The following is a 14,252-nucleotide window of genomic DNA, read 5'->3' as shown; positions in this document are numbered from 1 at the left end:
GGATGGATTCTCTGAAGTCAGAGTGGTCCAGAAAAGTACTCAATTTACGCTTGGGATACAGGAAATGGAATTTCTCCTGCTGTGCAGCTGCCTCCTCTGCAGAAGGGGCTGGGGGAGAAATATCCAACAGCCTATTGATGGCCGCTATAAGGTCATTTACCATGGCGTCACCATCTGGCGTATCCAAATTGAGTGCGGCGTCAGGACAAGACTCCTGATCACCCACCTCTGAACCATCATATAGGGACCCTTCTCGCTGAGACCCTGATCCGCGTGATGACGTGGAGGGTCTCTCCCAGCGAGCTCGCTTAGGCTGCCTGGGACTGTCGTCAGAGTCAGAGCCCTCAGCCTGTGATGCCTGAGACCCCCTTGAAGTACGGATTAGTTCCAACTGAGGGGGACCGGGGAACATAGACACAGCAGTGTCTATGGTCTGAGCAACTGGCCTGGACTGCAAGGTCTCCAGGATTTTTGTCATAGTCACAGACATTTTATCAGCAAAGACTGCAAATTCTGTCCCCGTCACCGGGGCAGGGTTCACAGGCGTCTCTGCCTGGGCTACTACCACCATAGGCTCTGGCTGACGAAGTGCCACTGGGACTGAACATTGCACACAATGAGAGTCGTTGGAGCCTGCTGGTAGATTAGCCCCACATGCTGTACAAGCAGTGTATACAGCCCGTGCCTTGGCACCCTTGCGTTTTGCGGATGACATGCTGTTGTCTCCTCAAAGCAATATAGGGTGTACAGCCAAGAAGCGACCTTACAGTGCAGTATATAAATACATCTAGACACAGCAGTGTCTATGGTACAGCGAAAAATATAACACTGTGGCACAAGTGGGGCCGCACGTATGTGCTGCTTACCGCCCACTTAGCGCGGGTGTGTGGTCGCCAGAAACCCCTCGCCTGGGTCCCCCAGAGCCTGCGTCCGTTCTCCAGCCAGACTGCATGTGTATAATGGCTGCCGGCGTCCTGGGGAGCTGCAAGCCTGGGGGCGGGCCTAGGGCGTGCACAGAGAAAAAGCGCGAAGCCTGTGTCCTACTGTGCTCAGTGAGAGGGCTGGAGCATGTAAATCGTGCTCCAGCCCTCGGCGCTGCCGATTGAACAACGTCTCTCCCCTACCCTGATTGACAGGGTGGGGGGCGTTAACGAAGCGGAGCTAGGCCGCAGAAAGCCGGGGACTAAAGTTAGAAGCGCCGCCGCCGTAAAAGCGCGGTCGGCGCGTCCCCGGCGCACTACAAGTCGCAGCTGCGCCGCCGCTCCAGGGGCGGTCGGCGCGGCGATCCACACACATAAAGTCCCCCAGTAATCTGCGGGGACTATAAGCCCAGCGCACAGCGCTACAGTCCCCGGCGCACTAGCACACCCAGCAAGCCTGGGGTGTGCGTGGCCTGCCATACGGGGACACAGAGTACCTGAAAGTTGCAGGGCCTTGTCCCTGAACGGCACTCCCGCTCCACATCCAGCAGGTTCTATGGGTCTGTGGATGGAGCCCGGCCTCAGGGCTTGGTGGCCGGTAAGATCCCACTTCCTCAGAGCCCTTCTGGGGGATGGGGAAGGAAAACAGCATGTGGGCTCCAGCCTCCGTACCCGCAATGGGTACCTCAACCTTACAAACCACAAGTGGGGTAAGAAGGGAGCATGCTGGGGGCCCCATATGGGCCCTCTTTTCTTCCATCCGACATAGTCAGCAGCTACTGCTGACTAAACAGTGGAGCTATGCGTGGATGTCTGACCTCCTTCGCACAAAGCAGAAAACTGGTGAGCCAGTGATCCCACTGGGGGTGTATAGCCAGAAGGGGAGGGGCCTTACACTTTTTAGTGTAATTGCTTTGTGTGGCCTCCGGAGGCAGTGCTATACACCCAATCGTCTGGGTCTCCCAATGGAGCGCCGAAGAAATGTTGGTGTCACCACAATACTGAATGATACTCACTTTCTCTCCTCTTGAACCAGGTGATCCTCTGTCTCCTTTCTGACCCTAAAACACAGCAAAGGACATTATATCACTATAACTAGGAAGGCGCATTATATCAGGATAATAATCGGGAGGGCACATTACATCACTATAATAACCCAGAGACCGCATTATATCACTATAATCACTAGGAGGGTGTATTATATAACTATAATAATTGTGAGGGCGCATTATATCACTATAATACTGAGAGCACATATTAATAACTGGGAGGGCACAGCTACATGGCTTTGACATAAGGAACACCATACGGCGAGTGTGGTAAGGAACAGGAAACAATTTTGCGATAGACAGATAGATAGAGGGATAGATAGAGGGATAGATAGATAGATAGATAGATAGAGGGATAGATAGATAGATAGATAGATGGATAGAGGGATAGATAGATAGATAGATAGATGGATAGAGGGATAGATAGATAGATAGATAGATGGATAGAGGGATAGATAGAGGGATAGAAAGATAGATAGATAGAGGGATAGATAGATAGATAGATAGATAGATAGATAGAGGGATAGATAGATAGATAGATAGATGGATAGAGGGATAGATAGATAGATAGATGGATAGAGGGATAGATAGAGGGATAGAAAGATAGATAGATAGAGGGATAGATAGATAGATAGATAGATAGATAGATCAATAGATAGATAGATAGATAGATAGAGGAATAGAGGGATAGATAGAGGGAAAGATAGAGGGATAGATAGATGGATAGATAGATAGATAGATAGATAGATAGATAGATAGATAGAAGGCTAGATAGATAGATAGATAGAAGGATAGATAGATAGATGGATAGAAAGATAGAGAGATAGATAGAGAGATAGAAGGATAGATAGATAGATAGAGGGATAGAGAGATAGATAGATAGATAGAGGGATAGATGGATAGATAGATAGATAGATAGATAGAAGGCTAGATAGATAGATAGATAGAAGGATAGATAGATGGATAGAAAGATAGAGAGATAGATAGAGAGATAGAAGGATAGATAGATAGATAGATAGATAGATAGATAGATAGATAGATAGATAGATAGATAGATAGATAGATAGATAGATAGATAGAGGGATAGATAGATAGATAGATAGATAGATAGATAGATAGATAGATAGAGGGATAGATAGATAGATAGATAGATAGATAGATAGATAGATAGATAGATAGATAGATAGATAGATAGATAGATAGATAGATAGAGGGATAGATAGATAGTTCTATGACTTACCGGTTCACCTGGGATATCTTTGCCTTGATCAGCGGGAGCACCCTAGTAAAACATTAAACATGATGTGACCAACACATAGATGACTTTTTCTCACCCTTCCCTCTATTGAAGATGAGATTACTCCCCTGACCCTGTCCTCTGTTGATTATAAGATGATGTTACTGACCCTTCCCTTTATAGATGATGAGCTGACTTTTCTGTTCCTGCATTGTATTGATGATAAGCTGACTCTACTGATCCTGTCCTCTATTAGTAATGAGATGACTCTCCTGATCATGTCCTTTATTGATGATGAGATGACTCGACTGACTTTACCCTCTATTAATGATAAGATGACTCTACTGCCCCAGTCCTCTGTTGATTATAAGATGATGTTACTGACCCTGAACTCTATTGATGATGACGTAACTCTCCTGATCCCGTCCTCTATTAATGATGAGCGTACTTTTCTTAACCTGCCCTTTATTGAAGATACGATGACTCTACTAGCATTGTCCTCTATTGATGAACTGATTCTACTGACTCTATCCTCTATTAATAAGATGACTCTACTGACACTAACCTCTATTGATGATGAACTGACTCTACAGACCCTGACATCTGAGAGAGAGGGGAGCCAGCACAATCTGAAATTGGCATGCATCATATAAAAAGTGCAAATTCACAGATTTATTCCAACTGTACTGTAATATAAATGAGATTTTTAGCAAATAATTGATCAATTCTTTGAGCCACCCCTGCCAACGTCACGGCAAATCTCAATAGGGGGGTCCTACTCTATATTCTGTATTTCATGTGCCATGCGGCCTCCTAGATAAAGTTAAAAGCAGAACCATAATGGAGCACACATACCTGTAACCTGTATATAACCGCTTCTATGTTGCAACAGAGGCAATTATGGATAGAGGCCAGCCCAGGTCCCAGCATGTGGAGCAAGCTCTACACATACCAGGACTATATGAGAACTGACCCTCCCAGTGCCAGACAGCAACCATTGATAAAGGCGGACCAGATTCAAGTATGGTGCTTAATTAGCATTGCCTGTGGAAAGGGGTGAGGTAACTGAATGTGAACAGCTACCAACAGGAGGAATATATTGCAAACCAAGATCAGGCGTGCATAGCATGGTGGTGACCAGCCACCAGACCCTGACATCTATTGATAACAAGCTGACTTTACGCACCCTGTTCTCTACTAATGATGAGATGACTCTCCTGACCCTGTCCACTTTTGATAATGAGATGACTCTGCAGGAAATGTCACTGCATTGTGCGCACAGTAAAAGGGAATATTTGTGAAGCAAACCATATTGCTAAGACATCCAAATCCAATATATTGTGGCGATATATATTAAGTATACGTTTTCTGAGCTTGCTGTGACTTGTAGTCCCCTGTAGGTAGTGAGCGATACTTACCTTCTCTCCTTTTGGCCCAGGAGCACCAGCCACAAACTGAAAACAGATCAAAGCAGTATCATTTATTATATGATTATATGGCTGCATCAAACATCAACATAAGTTTTTTCTACAAGCATCTCAGAATCAATGGGGATGTAAAACAACGCGTGATCATTCTTTCTATGTGGATTAAGCCAATGTGCCAAATGTAAATCATTCTGAAGGGTTAAATCTAATCATACAAAGCAGCTAAAGGTCACTACTCACCTCCCCTGGAGTACCAGCTTCTCCAGGTTCTCCTTTGGTTCCTGCGGGACCTGAAGGACCTGAAACACCCTGAAATAAAAAAAAGAAATGAACTTAGTGAAATAATGGAATAATATATAGCAATTTAATATTACAGTATGTGTCCATCCGCAGGCAGGGCTGCCATCAGGGCATTACAACCATAAGTGGTGTATGGGGCCCGGTGAAGAGGGGGGCCGGCCGGGCCAGGGATAATTACTTAGCTTTATGAAGACCCGGCCGGGCCCCCCCTCTTCACCGGGCCTCAGTCACAACAGCAGCAGAGGGGCCCGGCAGTGTCGCTTAAGCCACTACACATGACTAAAGGCCGCTTTACACGCTACAATATATCTTACGATGTGTCGGCGGGGTCACGTCGTAAGTGACGCACATCCGGCATCGTAAGGTACATTGCAATGTGTGACAGCTACGTGCGATTGCGATTGAACGGTAAAATGTTCATCGCACGCACGTCGTTCAATTCCTAAAAATTGAACGTCAGGTTGTTTATCTTACCCGAGGCAGCACACATCGCAGTGTGTGACACCCCGGGAACGATGAACAGATCTTACCTGCGTCCCGTGGCTCCCGCCATCTCTGCAGAAGGAGGAGGTGGGCGGAATGTTTACGTCCCGCTCAGTTCCTCCCCTCCGCTTCTATTGGCCGGCTGCCGCGTGACGTTGCTGTGACGCCGAACGTCCCTCCCACTCCAGGAAGTGGATGTTTGCCGCCCACATCAAGGTCGTATGGACGGGTAAGTACGTGTGACGGGGGGTTACTCGTTTATGCGACACGTTCAACAAATTGAACGTGCCGCACATACGATGGGGGCGGTTACGATCGCATACGATATCGTATGCTGAATCGTAACATGTAAAGCAGGCTTAAGGTGCAAATGAAACCTTTCTAGGCCGGGCATCGCATGCAAATTAGCCATGTGGTGGGAAGCAAGGCGAGTGGAGCAGAGCAGGGAGGTGGCGTGCCATCCCGCAGCCCAGCGTGATGAGGTCATCACTCTGCGACCTCATCACACTGCTGCAGTCAACGCGAAGGTGGCGACGACACAGCATCTGGCAGGGAAAGGTAGGCGCTCTGTGAGCTGAAAGTCGCCGGAGGTCAGTATCGTAGCTACTGGAGGGGGCTGTTCCCACGGGCCCATGACCTAGATGGGCCCACCCGTAGCTACTGCCACCCAGGGGCCATGTGAAAACACCAGTTTTTGTTGTTTTTTTTTTTTTTTATTATTATTATTATTATTATTTTTAAACTCCATTTCTCTTTGCTGGGCCAAGTAGCAAAAGTTTTTAAAGCCGAGTGAAGGCGGGGCAAGGGGGGGTTAATAAATGAACGCACAGTTCCTTCAATCAGGTCCCCTTTGTAGTGTGCCAAATAGTGCCTTAATATTAGGGATATATAGTAGTAAAAAATCTATAAACTCTCCTGTCTAATCGCCAGAATGAGCTCACTGATGGACTCTCAGTTAACCCATTCTGCAGCCAGTGACATCCAAAAATCAACACTTGATCTATATTTATATATAGAACATGAGGGTCTTAGTATAACATTCTGATTAGACTTTAGGAAGCCCACTCCCACGTCACGGCGAACCTCTCGGTGGATGTGGGGTTCATGTCTTTTTCTACAGATGTCTCTTTCTGCGGCCAGCAAAAAACATTGCAACTCAGAGTCTAAAATTGGCAAACAGTGCAAATAATCCAATGGCAAAAATTATTTTTAGCCCTAAATCATGGTATATAAATAAGAAAAATAAGTCCTTTTTTAATTCACACGCATTTTTTCAGTGGCCACCAAACAAAAAATTGAAGCCTTATAACAAGAAATCTTGATAGATACCATTTTCCCTGTAAGCCCCGGTTCTCCGTCTTTCCCCGGTAGGCCATCTCTGCCCGGTAATCCATTTTTTCCCGCTTCCCCCTAGGGAAAAAAAAAATATGTAAACCAATGTTGTTAGTTCTTTATGTAACTGGGCTATGGTGAATCCTACCCTGATACTTACCGCTAATCCTGGGACTCCGGAAGGTCCTTGTGGGCCCTAAGAATGGGAGAAAATGAACATAAGAACAATTTAAGATGCTAAGTATAAGTATGTAAGAGTCTATCTTATGCGGTGGTCACTGGGAACACTTTGCCTCCAGGTAAGGACACCTCAACCAAAACCCAATGGAACTAGACTTCTGTATTATTCTAGACAGCTGGATATCAGGAGACTAGTACGGGAGCAGGAATGGAAAGTAAGGTCATCGTAGGTTAGGCCAAGTTCACATTTCCGTTAAATTGTATCAGTCACAATCCGCGGCTCTGGTAAACAACGGAATCCGTTTGGCGGATGCCGTTGTTTCCCATAGACTTGTATTAGTGGCGGATTGCGACTGATGACCTTGCGTTGCATCCGCTGCGCCGCGGTCAGTCGTTTTTGGACTGACCGCCGGGCGGAAACAACGCAGAATGTAACGTTTTTTTGGGCCGTCGAAATTAATGCGCCGCGCAGGAATCCGTCGCAATCCGTCACGCTTGTAATGTATGTCTATGGTGCTGGATTTCGTCGTAATCCGTTTTACGACAGAATCCAGCGCTGGATTCCGTGATGCTCTACTGAGCATGCCCAGCATGTTTGGCACACCCACTGGGCTGTCCCAAACACAAACGGATCATGACTGATCCATCAAAAAACGGACGTACAGCGGATGTAACAAACGCGACGGATCAGTTTTTTCACAGGATTCATGTGAAAGGATTCCTGTGAAAAACACATCCGATGCGTCAGTTGACATCTAAAAAATGACTGATCCGTCGCTGACGGACCTGACGGATTTAAACCAACGGAAATGCCTTGATGTACAAATCACCAAGAAAATGTACGGAAAGTCCTATACAGTTGGTATTTTACCCCATATAGATTGTGGCAAATCTACCGCAACTCCTCAGACGTGTGCTGGAGGTGCGGAGACACTAACGCAGACATGATGCACGTCTGGTGGACTAAGGATAAGGTAAAATTATTGTGGAATGCCATTAATCATTTAGTGTCCCAAATTAGCAATATTCCAATAGAACTCACTAAGACCCGCAACACACATCCGTTTTTTTTGTACGTGTGCGGTACGTATTTGCACGTACCGGAGACACGGAGACCCATGTTATTCAATGGTAGATGGCACACACACGTAAAATCACACGGAATGTGTGTCCGTGTGGTAAGTACGTGTGTGCGCTTTTCTACCCGGACGACATGTCCGTTTTTGGCCGGCAGCACGCAGGCACGGACCCGCTTTAGTCTATGGGTCCGTGCCTGCACGGACCGCACACGGAGTATGTCCGTGTTCAGCACGTATCGTCCGTGTCCGTTTTTAATCACAAAATCTGAAACACTTGTTACCAATCTATCAGGTCAATTGATGGCAAACAACAACAACACCAGGATCTCATGATGAATGATTAACAATGTTAATTGGGTAAGAATGCGGACCTTTAAAAACGGACAGCACACGTACGTATTTTATGTCAATACGGACATTCCACACGCACACACGGCTCGCATACGCCATCACACAGATGCCATACGTACCGGAGAAACGCCCCTAAAAAATGGAACACGGACCCGAAAAACGGACCGTGAGACACGTACATTTTTTTTGCGGAAGTGTTTTAGGCCTCAAGAACAGGCGCTTCTCGCCATTGACCTAAACTTAAGGGGGCTTTACACGCTACGATATCGTTAATGTTTTATCGTCGGGGTCACGTTGTTAGTGACGCACATCCGGCGTCATTAACGATATCGCAGCGTGTGACACTTACCAGCGACCTTAAGCGACCTCAAAAATGGTGAAAATCGTTCACCATGGAGAGGTCATCCCTAAACCAAAAATTGGTAATGGTTCATTAGCAATGTTGTTCGGCGCTCCTGCAGCAGAACACATCGCTGTGTGTGACACCGCAGGAGCAAGGAACATCTCCTTACCTGCCGCCGGCCGCAATGCGGAAGGAAGGAGGTGGGCGGGATGTTACGTCCCGCTCATCTCCGCCCCTCCGCTTTGATTGGCCGGCCGCTTAGTGACGTCGCTGTGATGCCGAACGCACCTCCCCCTTGAGGGAGGGATTGTTCGGCAGTCACAGCGACGACGCCGACCAAGTAAGTGCGTGTGAAGCTGCCGTAGCGATAATGTTCGCTACGGCAGCGAACACACGATATTGCACACACGACGGGGGCGGGTGCTTACACGCTCGATATCGCTAGCAATTGTTAGCGATGTCGTAGCGTGTAAAGCCCGCTTTAGTCCCATATGAAGTTATGGTGCACGTCCTCACGAGTTATTGGAAAAATCCTCAGTGTCCGTCATTAGACAAAATGACAGCCCTGGTCAATGACAACTGTCTGTCTGAGAAAATAATCGCATCTTCCACTGACAAGACATCACTATTCCTCAAAAAATGCAATAGCTGGCTATCATTCAGATTAAATAGTGAGGATGCAGAGATGGGACATTACTGGTAATACATGGGTACAATCTGATGTCATCACCCCTCCCCCACACACGGGTACAATCGGATGTCATCACCCCTCCCCCCCACACGGGTACAATCTGATGTCATCACCCCTCCCCTCCACACGGGTACAATCTGATATCATCACCCCTCCCCCCCACACGGGTACAATCGGATGTCATCACCCCTCCCCCCCACACGGGTACTATCTGATGTCATCACCCCTCCCCTCCACACGGGTACAATCTGATATCATCACCCCTCCCCCCCACACGGGTACAATCGGATGTCATCACCCCTCCCCACACACGAGTACAATCTGATGTCATCACCCCTCCCCCACGCACAGGTACAATCGGATGTCATCACCCCTCCCCCCCACACGGGTACAATCGGATGTCATCACCCCTCCCCCACACACGGGTACAATCTGATGTCATCACCCCTCCCCACACGCAGGTATAATCGGATGTCATCACCCCTCCCCCTTCCCCATTCTTCCGAAGTAATTTGTTGTGATAAGAAGTATTATCACTGTTTAAACAGATATGATGTTATATACAGTTTTATATTCTAATAAAAATGTAATGTTTATTAAAAAAAAAAAAAGCATTCACTTATCAATATCAATCCTTACCAATAATCCATGAGGTCCAGGCAAACCAGGGGGTCCAGCAACACCCGGAGGACCTGGTAACCCCTAATAAACACAACCAAAGGCATACTAAGAAACTGCAGAATATGGAGAAAACAATAATAGATGGATAGATAGATAGATAGATAATAGATAGATAGATAGATAGATAGATAATAGATAGATAGAGGGATAGATAGATAATAGATAGATAGATAGATAGATAGATAGATAGAGGGATAGATAGATAGAGGGATAGATAGATAGATAGAGGGATAGATAGATAGAGGGATAGATAGATAGATAGATAGATAGATAGATAGATGGAGAGATAGATAGAGGGATAGATAGAGGAATGCAGAGACAGAGGATTAGTAGACAGACAGAGGAATACACAGAGGAATAGACAGACAGAGGAATAGACAGAGGAATAGACAGACAGAGGAATAGACAGAAGAATAAACAGACAGAGGAATAGACAGACAGACAAATAGACAGAGGAATAGACAGACAGGCAAATAGACAGAGGAATAGAAGGACAGGCAAATAGACAGAGGAATAGACAGACAGGCAAATAGACAGAGGAATAGAAGGACAGGCAAATAGACAGAGGAATAGACAGACAGGCAAATAGACAGAGGAATAGAAGGACAGGCAAATAGACAGAGGAATAGACAGACAGGCAAATAGACAGAGGAATAGAAGGACAGGCAAATAGACAGAGGAATAGACAGACAGGAATAGACGGACAGAGGAATAGACAGACAGAGGAATAGACAGACAGAGGAATAGACAGACAGAGGAATAGACAGACAGAGGAATAGACAGACAGACAGGAATAGACAGAGGAATTTACAGAGGAATAGACAGATATAAAGAGAGAGTTAGATAGAGGAATAGAGAGATAAATAGAGGAATAGATAGAGCGATAGAATCATATACAGAGTGCTGAGAACATATGAATTTACTATAGAGAGAGAGAAAGCAATAATGTAAATTATCACAAAGATGATTTTTGCATTAAATGGTTATTGAGTCCCAAATTGACAGGCTCTGCCTATTATACTGCAAATGGACATCATAAATGTGGGGGCTTTGCTTAGTACCCCTCTCTATTAGCAAAAGGAGAGGGGTATTGCATAGACTGAGTCCCACTTTGGAGGATCAATGGATGTGGACAAATCATTTCAATGGGCGCTGTGCAATAAGAATAACAATATTTTTTCAGGTAGAAAAACCCCTCAATGGAGAACAAGATCAAGAGGGCAGATTTAAAGGGGAAATAAAAATTAATAGGAGGACAGTACTCACTCTGACGCTGGGTCCGGGTTCTCCTGGAGTGCCCTGCAATAATATTATGTTACATGAACGGAGCCTATACAGTATACTGTACATTTATATATATATTTATTGTGTGTGTGTGTGTGTGTGTTTTATATACACACTGAAGATCAAAATTAGAGAACAATGTATGATCAGTTGCTTTTTTTACCATATATATATGTAATTCGCTAATGAATATTGGTGACATACCTTTAATCCAGCTGGTCCGGGGGGTCCCTATTACAGAAAAAATAAAGAAAAATGACAAATTATTTTATTGACTGCTGGATACAATCGGTGATATTCTGTGGATGTTTTCTTCTATGCCTATAGTAGTCTATAGAAATGCATTGACTGTGGGGTGGCTTTTTTCGGGGCTGCCCTCGTAGTCAGCTTTTCGTGCCTTACAGGACATATATAAATATATTGTACAGCTCTCAAGCCCCGAGTATACGTACCGGAAGACCCTGCTGTCCTGGCTCTCCTGGATTTCCCTGGAAAGGCACCATAAACGGTTATTAGAGTATAATATACCAGGGTCACATACACCAAATATCTGGCTTATTATCACACTATATTGACTGGGTTATGTTAATGCCAAAATCACAGATCCAGATAGATCCTTGGTCAGATTTAGAGGGTCGCTGTTAAAGATTTTGATTTAGGGTCCAGGAGCTTATCTCTATTATGAGCATCTATATAGGAACGTCAGTGCCCTGACACTAGGAATAATTGATTTTACAAGGGAGACACTATATTTTATTAACTCTTTAACCCTTTATACAAAATATTGATTCTCTAGCCAGATATTTGGAGATTTCGTATATACCTTGTATCCGTCGCACACCTAAGCCATACAACTGCATGCATACTATAAGCGACACATGACTGACTGCATTGATTCTCTCATTGTCTTTTGTTACCGCTATACAGAAAGTCTGTGTAGCTGCGGTATAATAACATTAGAACAAGAAAAGGTGCAATTTCCAGACAATACATGCAAAGTAGCTAATGATTTATACCAGAAACTGTAATTATTAAAACAGATGTAATGGAATTATCATTATTTAATTTATATTATTATTATTATTATTATTATTATTATTATTATTATTATTATTATTATTATTAATAATAATAGTAATAAAAATAATATTAATATTGTTATTAACTTTTTTTTCTACAATTAACACATTCAACCTGCAATACCAAGCATAGCCACAGGGTGTGCTGTTTACTGGTAATAGCATAGAGCACTCACTCGAAGGCACCATCTAGTGGTGGACATACTTAGTGCAGCAACTTACTTTTTTTTTACTTTGCAAAACATAAAAGTTTATATGGTACTAAGTGGTAAAATATTTAATATTACATTTTATTTAGGAAGGAATTCACTTTTTGGGAATTTTGGAAGTACTAGTAGTGATCATCAGGAATACTAGCTATACATTTATGCTCATCTGCTTGTGCATCAGAGAATTGCACCTTATGACATATTTCAGAGCCATCTGTATTATCAGTGCTTAACAGTTACAGTCATGGACAAAAGTGTTGGCACCCTTGAAATTGTTCCAGAAAATGAAATATTTTTTTTTCCAGAAATTTACATATTTTGTTATACACGTTTATTTCCTTTGTGTGTATTGGAACAACGCAAAAAAGTGAGAAAAAAGTCAATTTGGACATAATTTCACACAAAAGTCCAAAAATGGGCCAGAGAAAATTGTTGGCGCCCTCATCTTAATATTTGGTTGCACAGCCTTTGGAATAAATAGTCGCTTCATATAACCGTCCACAAGCTTCTTACTCCTCTCTCCTGGAATTTCGGACTCTACTTTATAAACTGCTCCAGGTCTCTCATTGCTGCCACTTCAGAACTCTCCAGCGCTTTGTTTCCATCCATTTCTGGGGACTTCTTGAAATGTTTGGGATCTTGTCCTGCTGGGAGAGCCATGATCTAAGGCTTTCTGATACTGGGCGCTACATTGCCATCCAAAATCCTTTGGTAATCTTCAGATTTCATGATGTCTTGCACACAGTCAGGGCACCCATTGCCAGAGACAGCAAAACAACCAAAACATCTTCGAGCCTCCACCATATCTGACTGTAGGTCCTGTGTTCTTTTCTTTGTAGGAATCATTCTAGTTTCGGTAAACAGTAGAATGAAGTACTTTACCAAAAAGCTCTATCTTGGTCTCATCTGTCCAGAACACGCTTTCCCAGAAGAATTTTGGTTACTCACATACAATTTTGCAAACTGCAGTCTCACTTTTTTATGTCTCTGTGTCAGCAGTGGGGTCCTCCTGGGTCTTCTCCATAGTGTTTCATTTCATTCAGATGTGGACAGATAGTTTGCCCTGACACTGATTGATGCCCCCTGAGCCTTGCAGGACAGCTTGATCTTCTTTGGAACTTGATTGGGGCAGCTTATCCACCATCCGGACTGTCCTGTGTTGCAACCTTTCACAATTTTTTACTCTGCCATCCAGAGAGATTACCTACACTGCAAGGGGTTGTAAATTTCCATGGACAAAGGAACATCAAGATCTCTGGCGATGGACTTTTAACCTTGAGATTGTTGATATGTTTCAACAATTTTAGTTCTCAGATCCTCAGACAATTCTCTTCTTCTCTTTCTGTTCTCCATGCTTAATGTGGCACACACAGACACACAATGCAAAGATTGAGTCAACTTCTCCCGTTTTTATCTGGTTTCAAGTGTGATTTTCATATTGCCCACACCTGTTACTTGCCACAGGAGAGTTTGAACGAGCATCACATGCTTGAAATAAAATGGTTTACCCACAATTTTTGAAAGGTGACAACAATTTTGACCAGCCTATTTTTGAACATTTTGCACAATTTGCATTTTTTCTCTATTTTTTGGGGGGGTTATTCCAA

General features: G+C 44.3%; 1 protein-coding gene across 1 annotated transcript in view; it reads right to left on the bottom strand.

Moving 5' to 3' along the window:
- Nucleotides 1-14,252, bottom strand: part of COL7A1 (collagen type VII alpha 1 chain) — a 193,444-nt gene that overhangs the window by 21,886 nt on the left and 157,306 nt on the right. The window contains exons 73-82 of the mRNA XM_075322059.1: nucleotides 11,810-11,845; nucleotides 11,562-11,588; nucleotides 11,340-11,372; nucleotides 10,032-10,094; nucleotides 6,909-6,944; nucleotides 6,746-6,826; nucleotides 4,874-4,942; nucleotides 4,625-4,660; nucleotides 3,210-3,251; nucleotides 1,937-1,981 (exon numbers count right to left, since the gene is read on the bottom strand). Coding sequence (XP_075178174.1) covers nucleotides 1,937-1,981; nucleotides 3,210-3,251; nucleotides 4,625-4,660; nucleotides 4,874-4,942; nucleotides 6,746-6,826; nucleotides 6,909-6,944; nucleotides 10,032-10,094; nucleotides 11,340-11,372; nucleotides 11,562-11,588; nucleotides 11,810-11,845 — 468 coding nt within the window. The remainder of the gene's footprint in view (nucleotides 1-1,936; nucleotides 1,982-3,209; nucleotides 3,252-4,624; nucleotides 4,661-4,873; nucleotides 4,943-6,745; nucleotides 6,827-6,908; nucleotides 6,945-10,031; nucleotides 10,095-11,339; nucleotides 11,373-11,561; nucleotides 11,589-11,809; nucleotides 11,846-14,252) is intronic.

Source organism: Anomaloglossus baeobatrachus, chromosome 8 (genome assembly GCF_048569485.1).
Source record: "Anomaloglossus baeobatrachus isolate aAnoBae1 chromosome 8, aAnoBae1.hap1, whole genome shotgun sequence".
In the NCBI taxonomy this organism is placed as follows: Eukaryota; Metazoa; Chordata; class Amphibia; order Anura; family Aromobatidae; genus Anomaloglossus; species Anomaloglossus baeobatrachus.
This window is presented reverse-complemented; position numbering and strand designations above follow the sequence as displayed.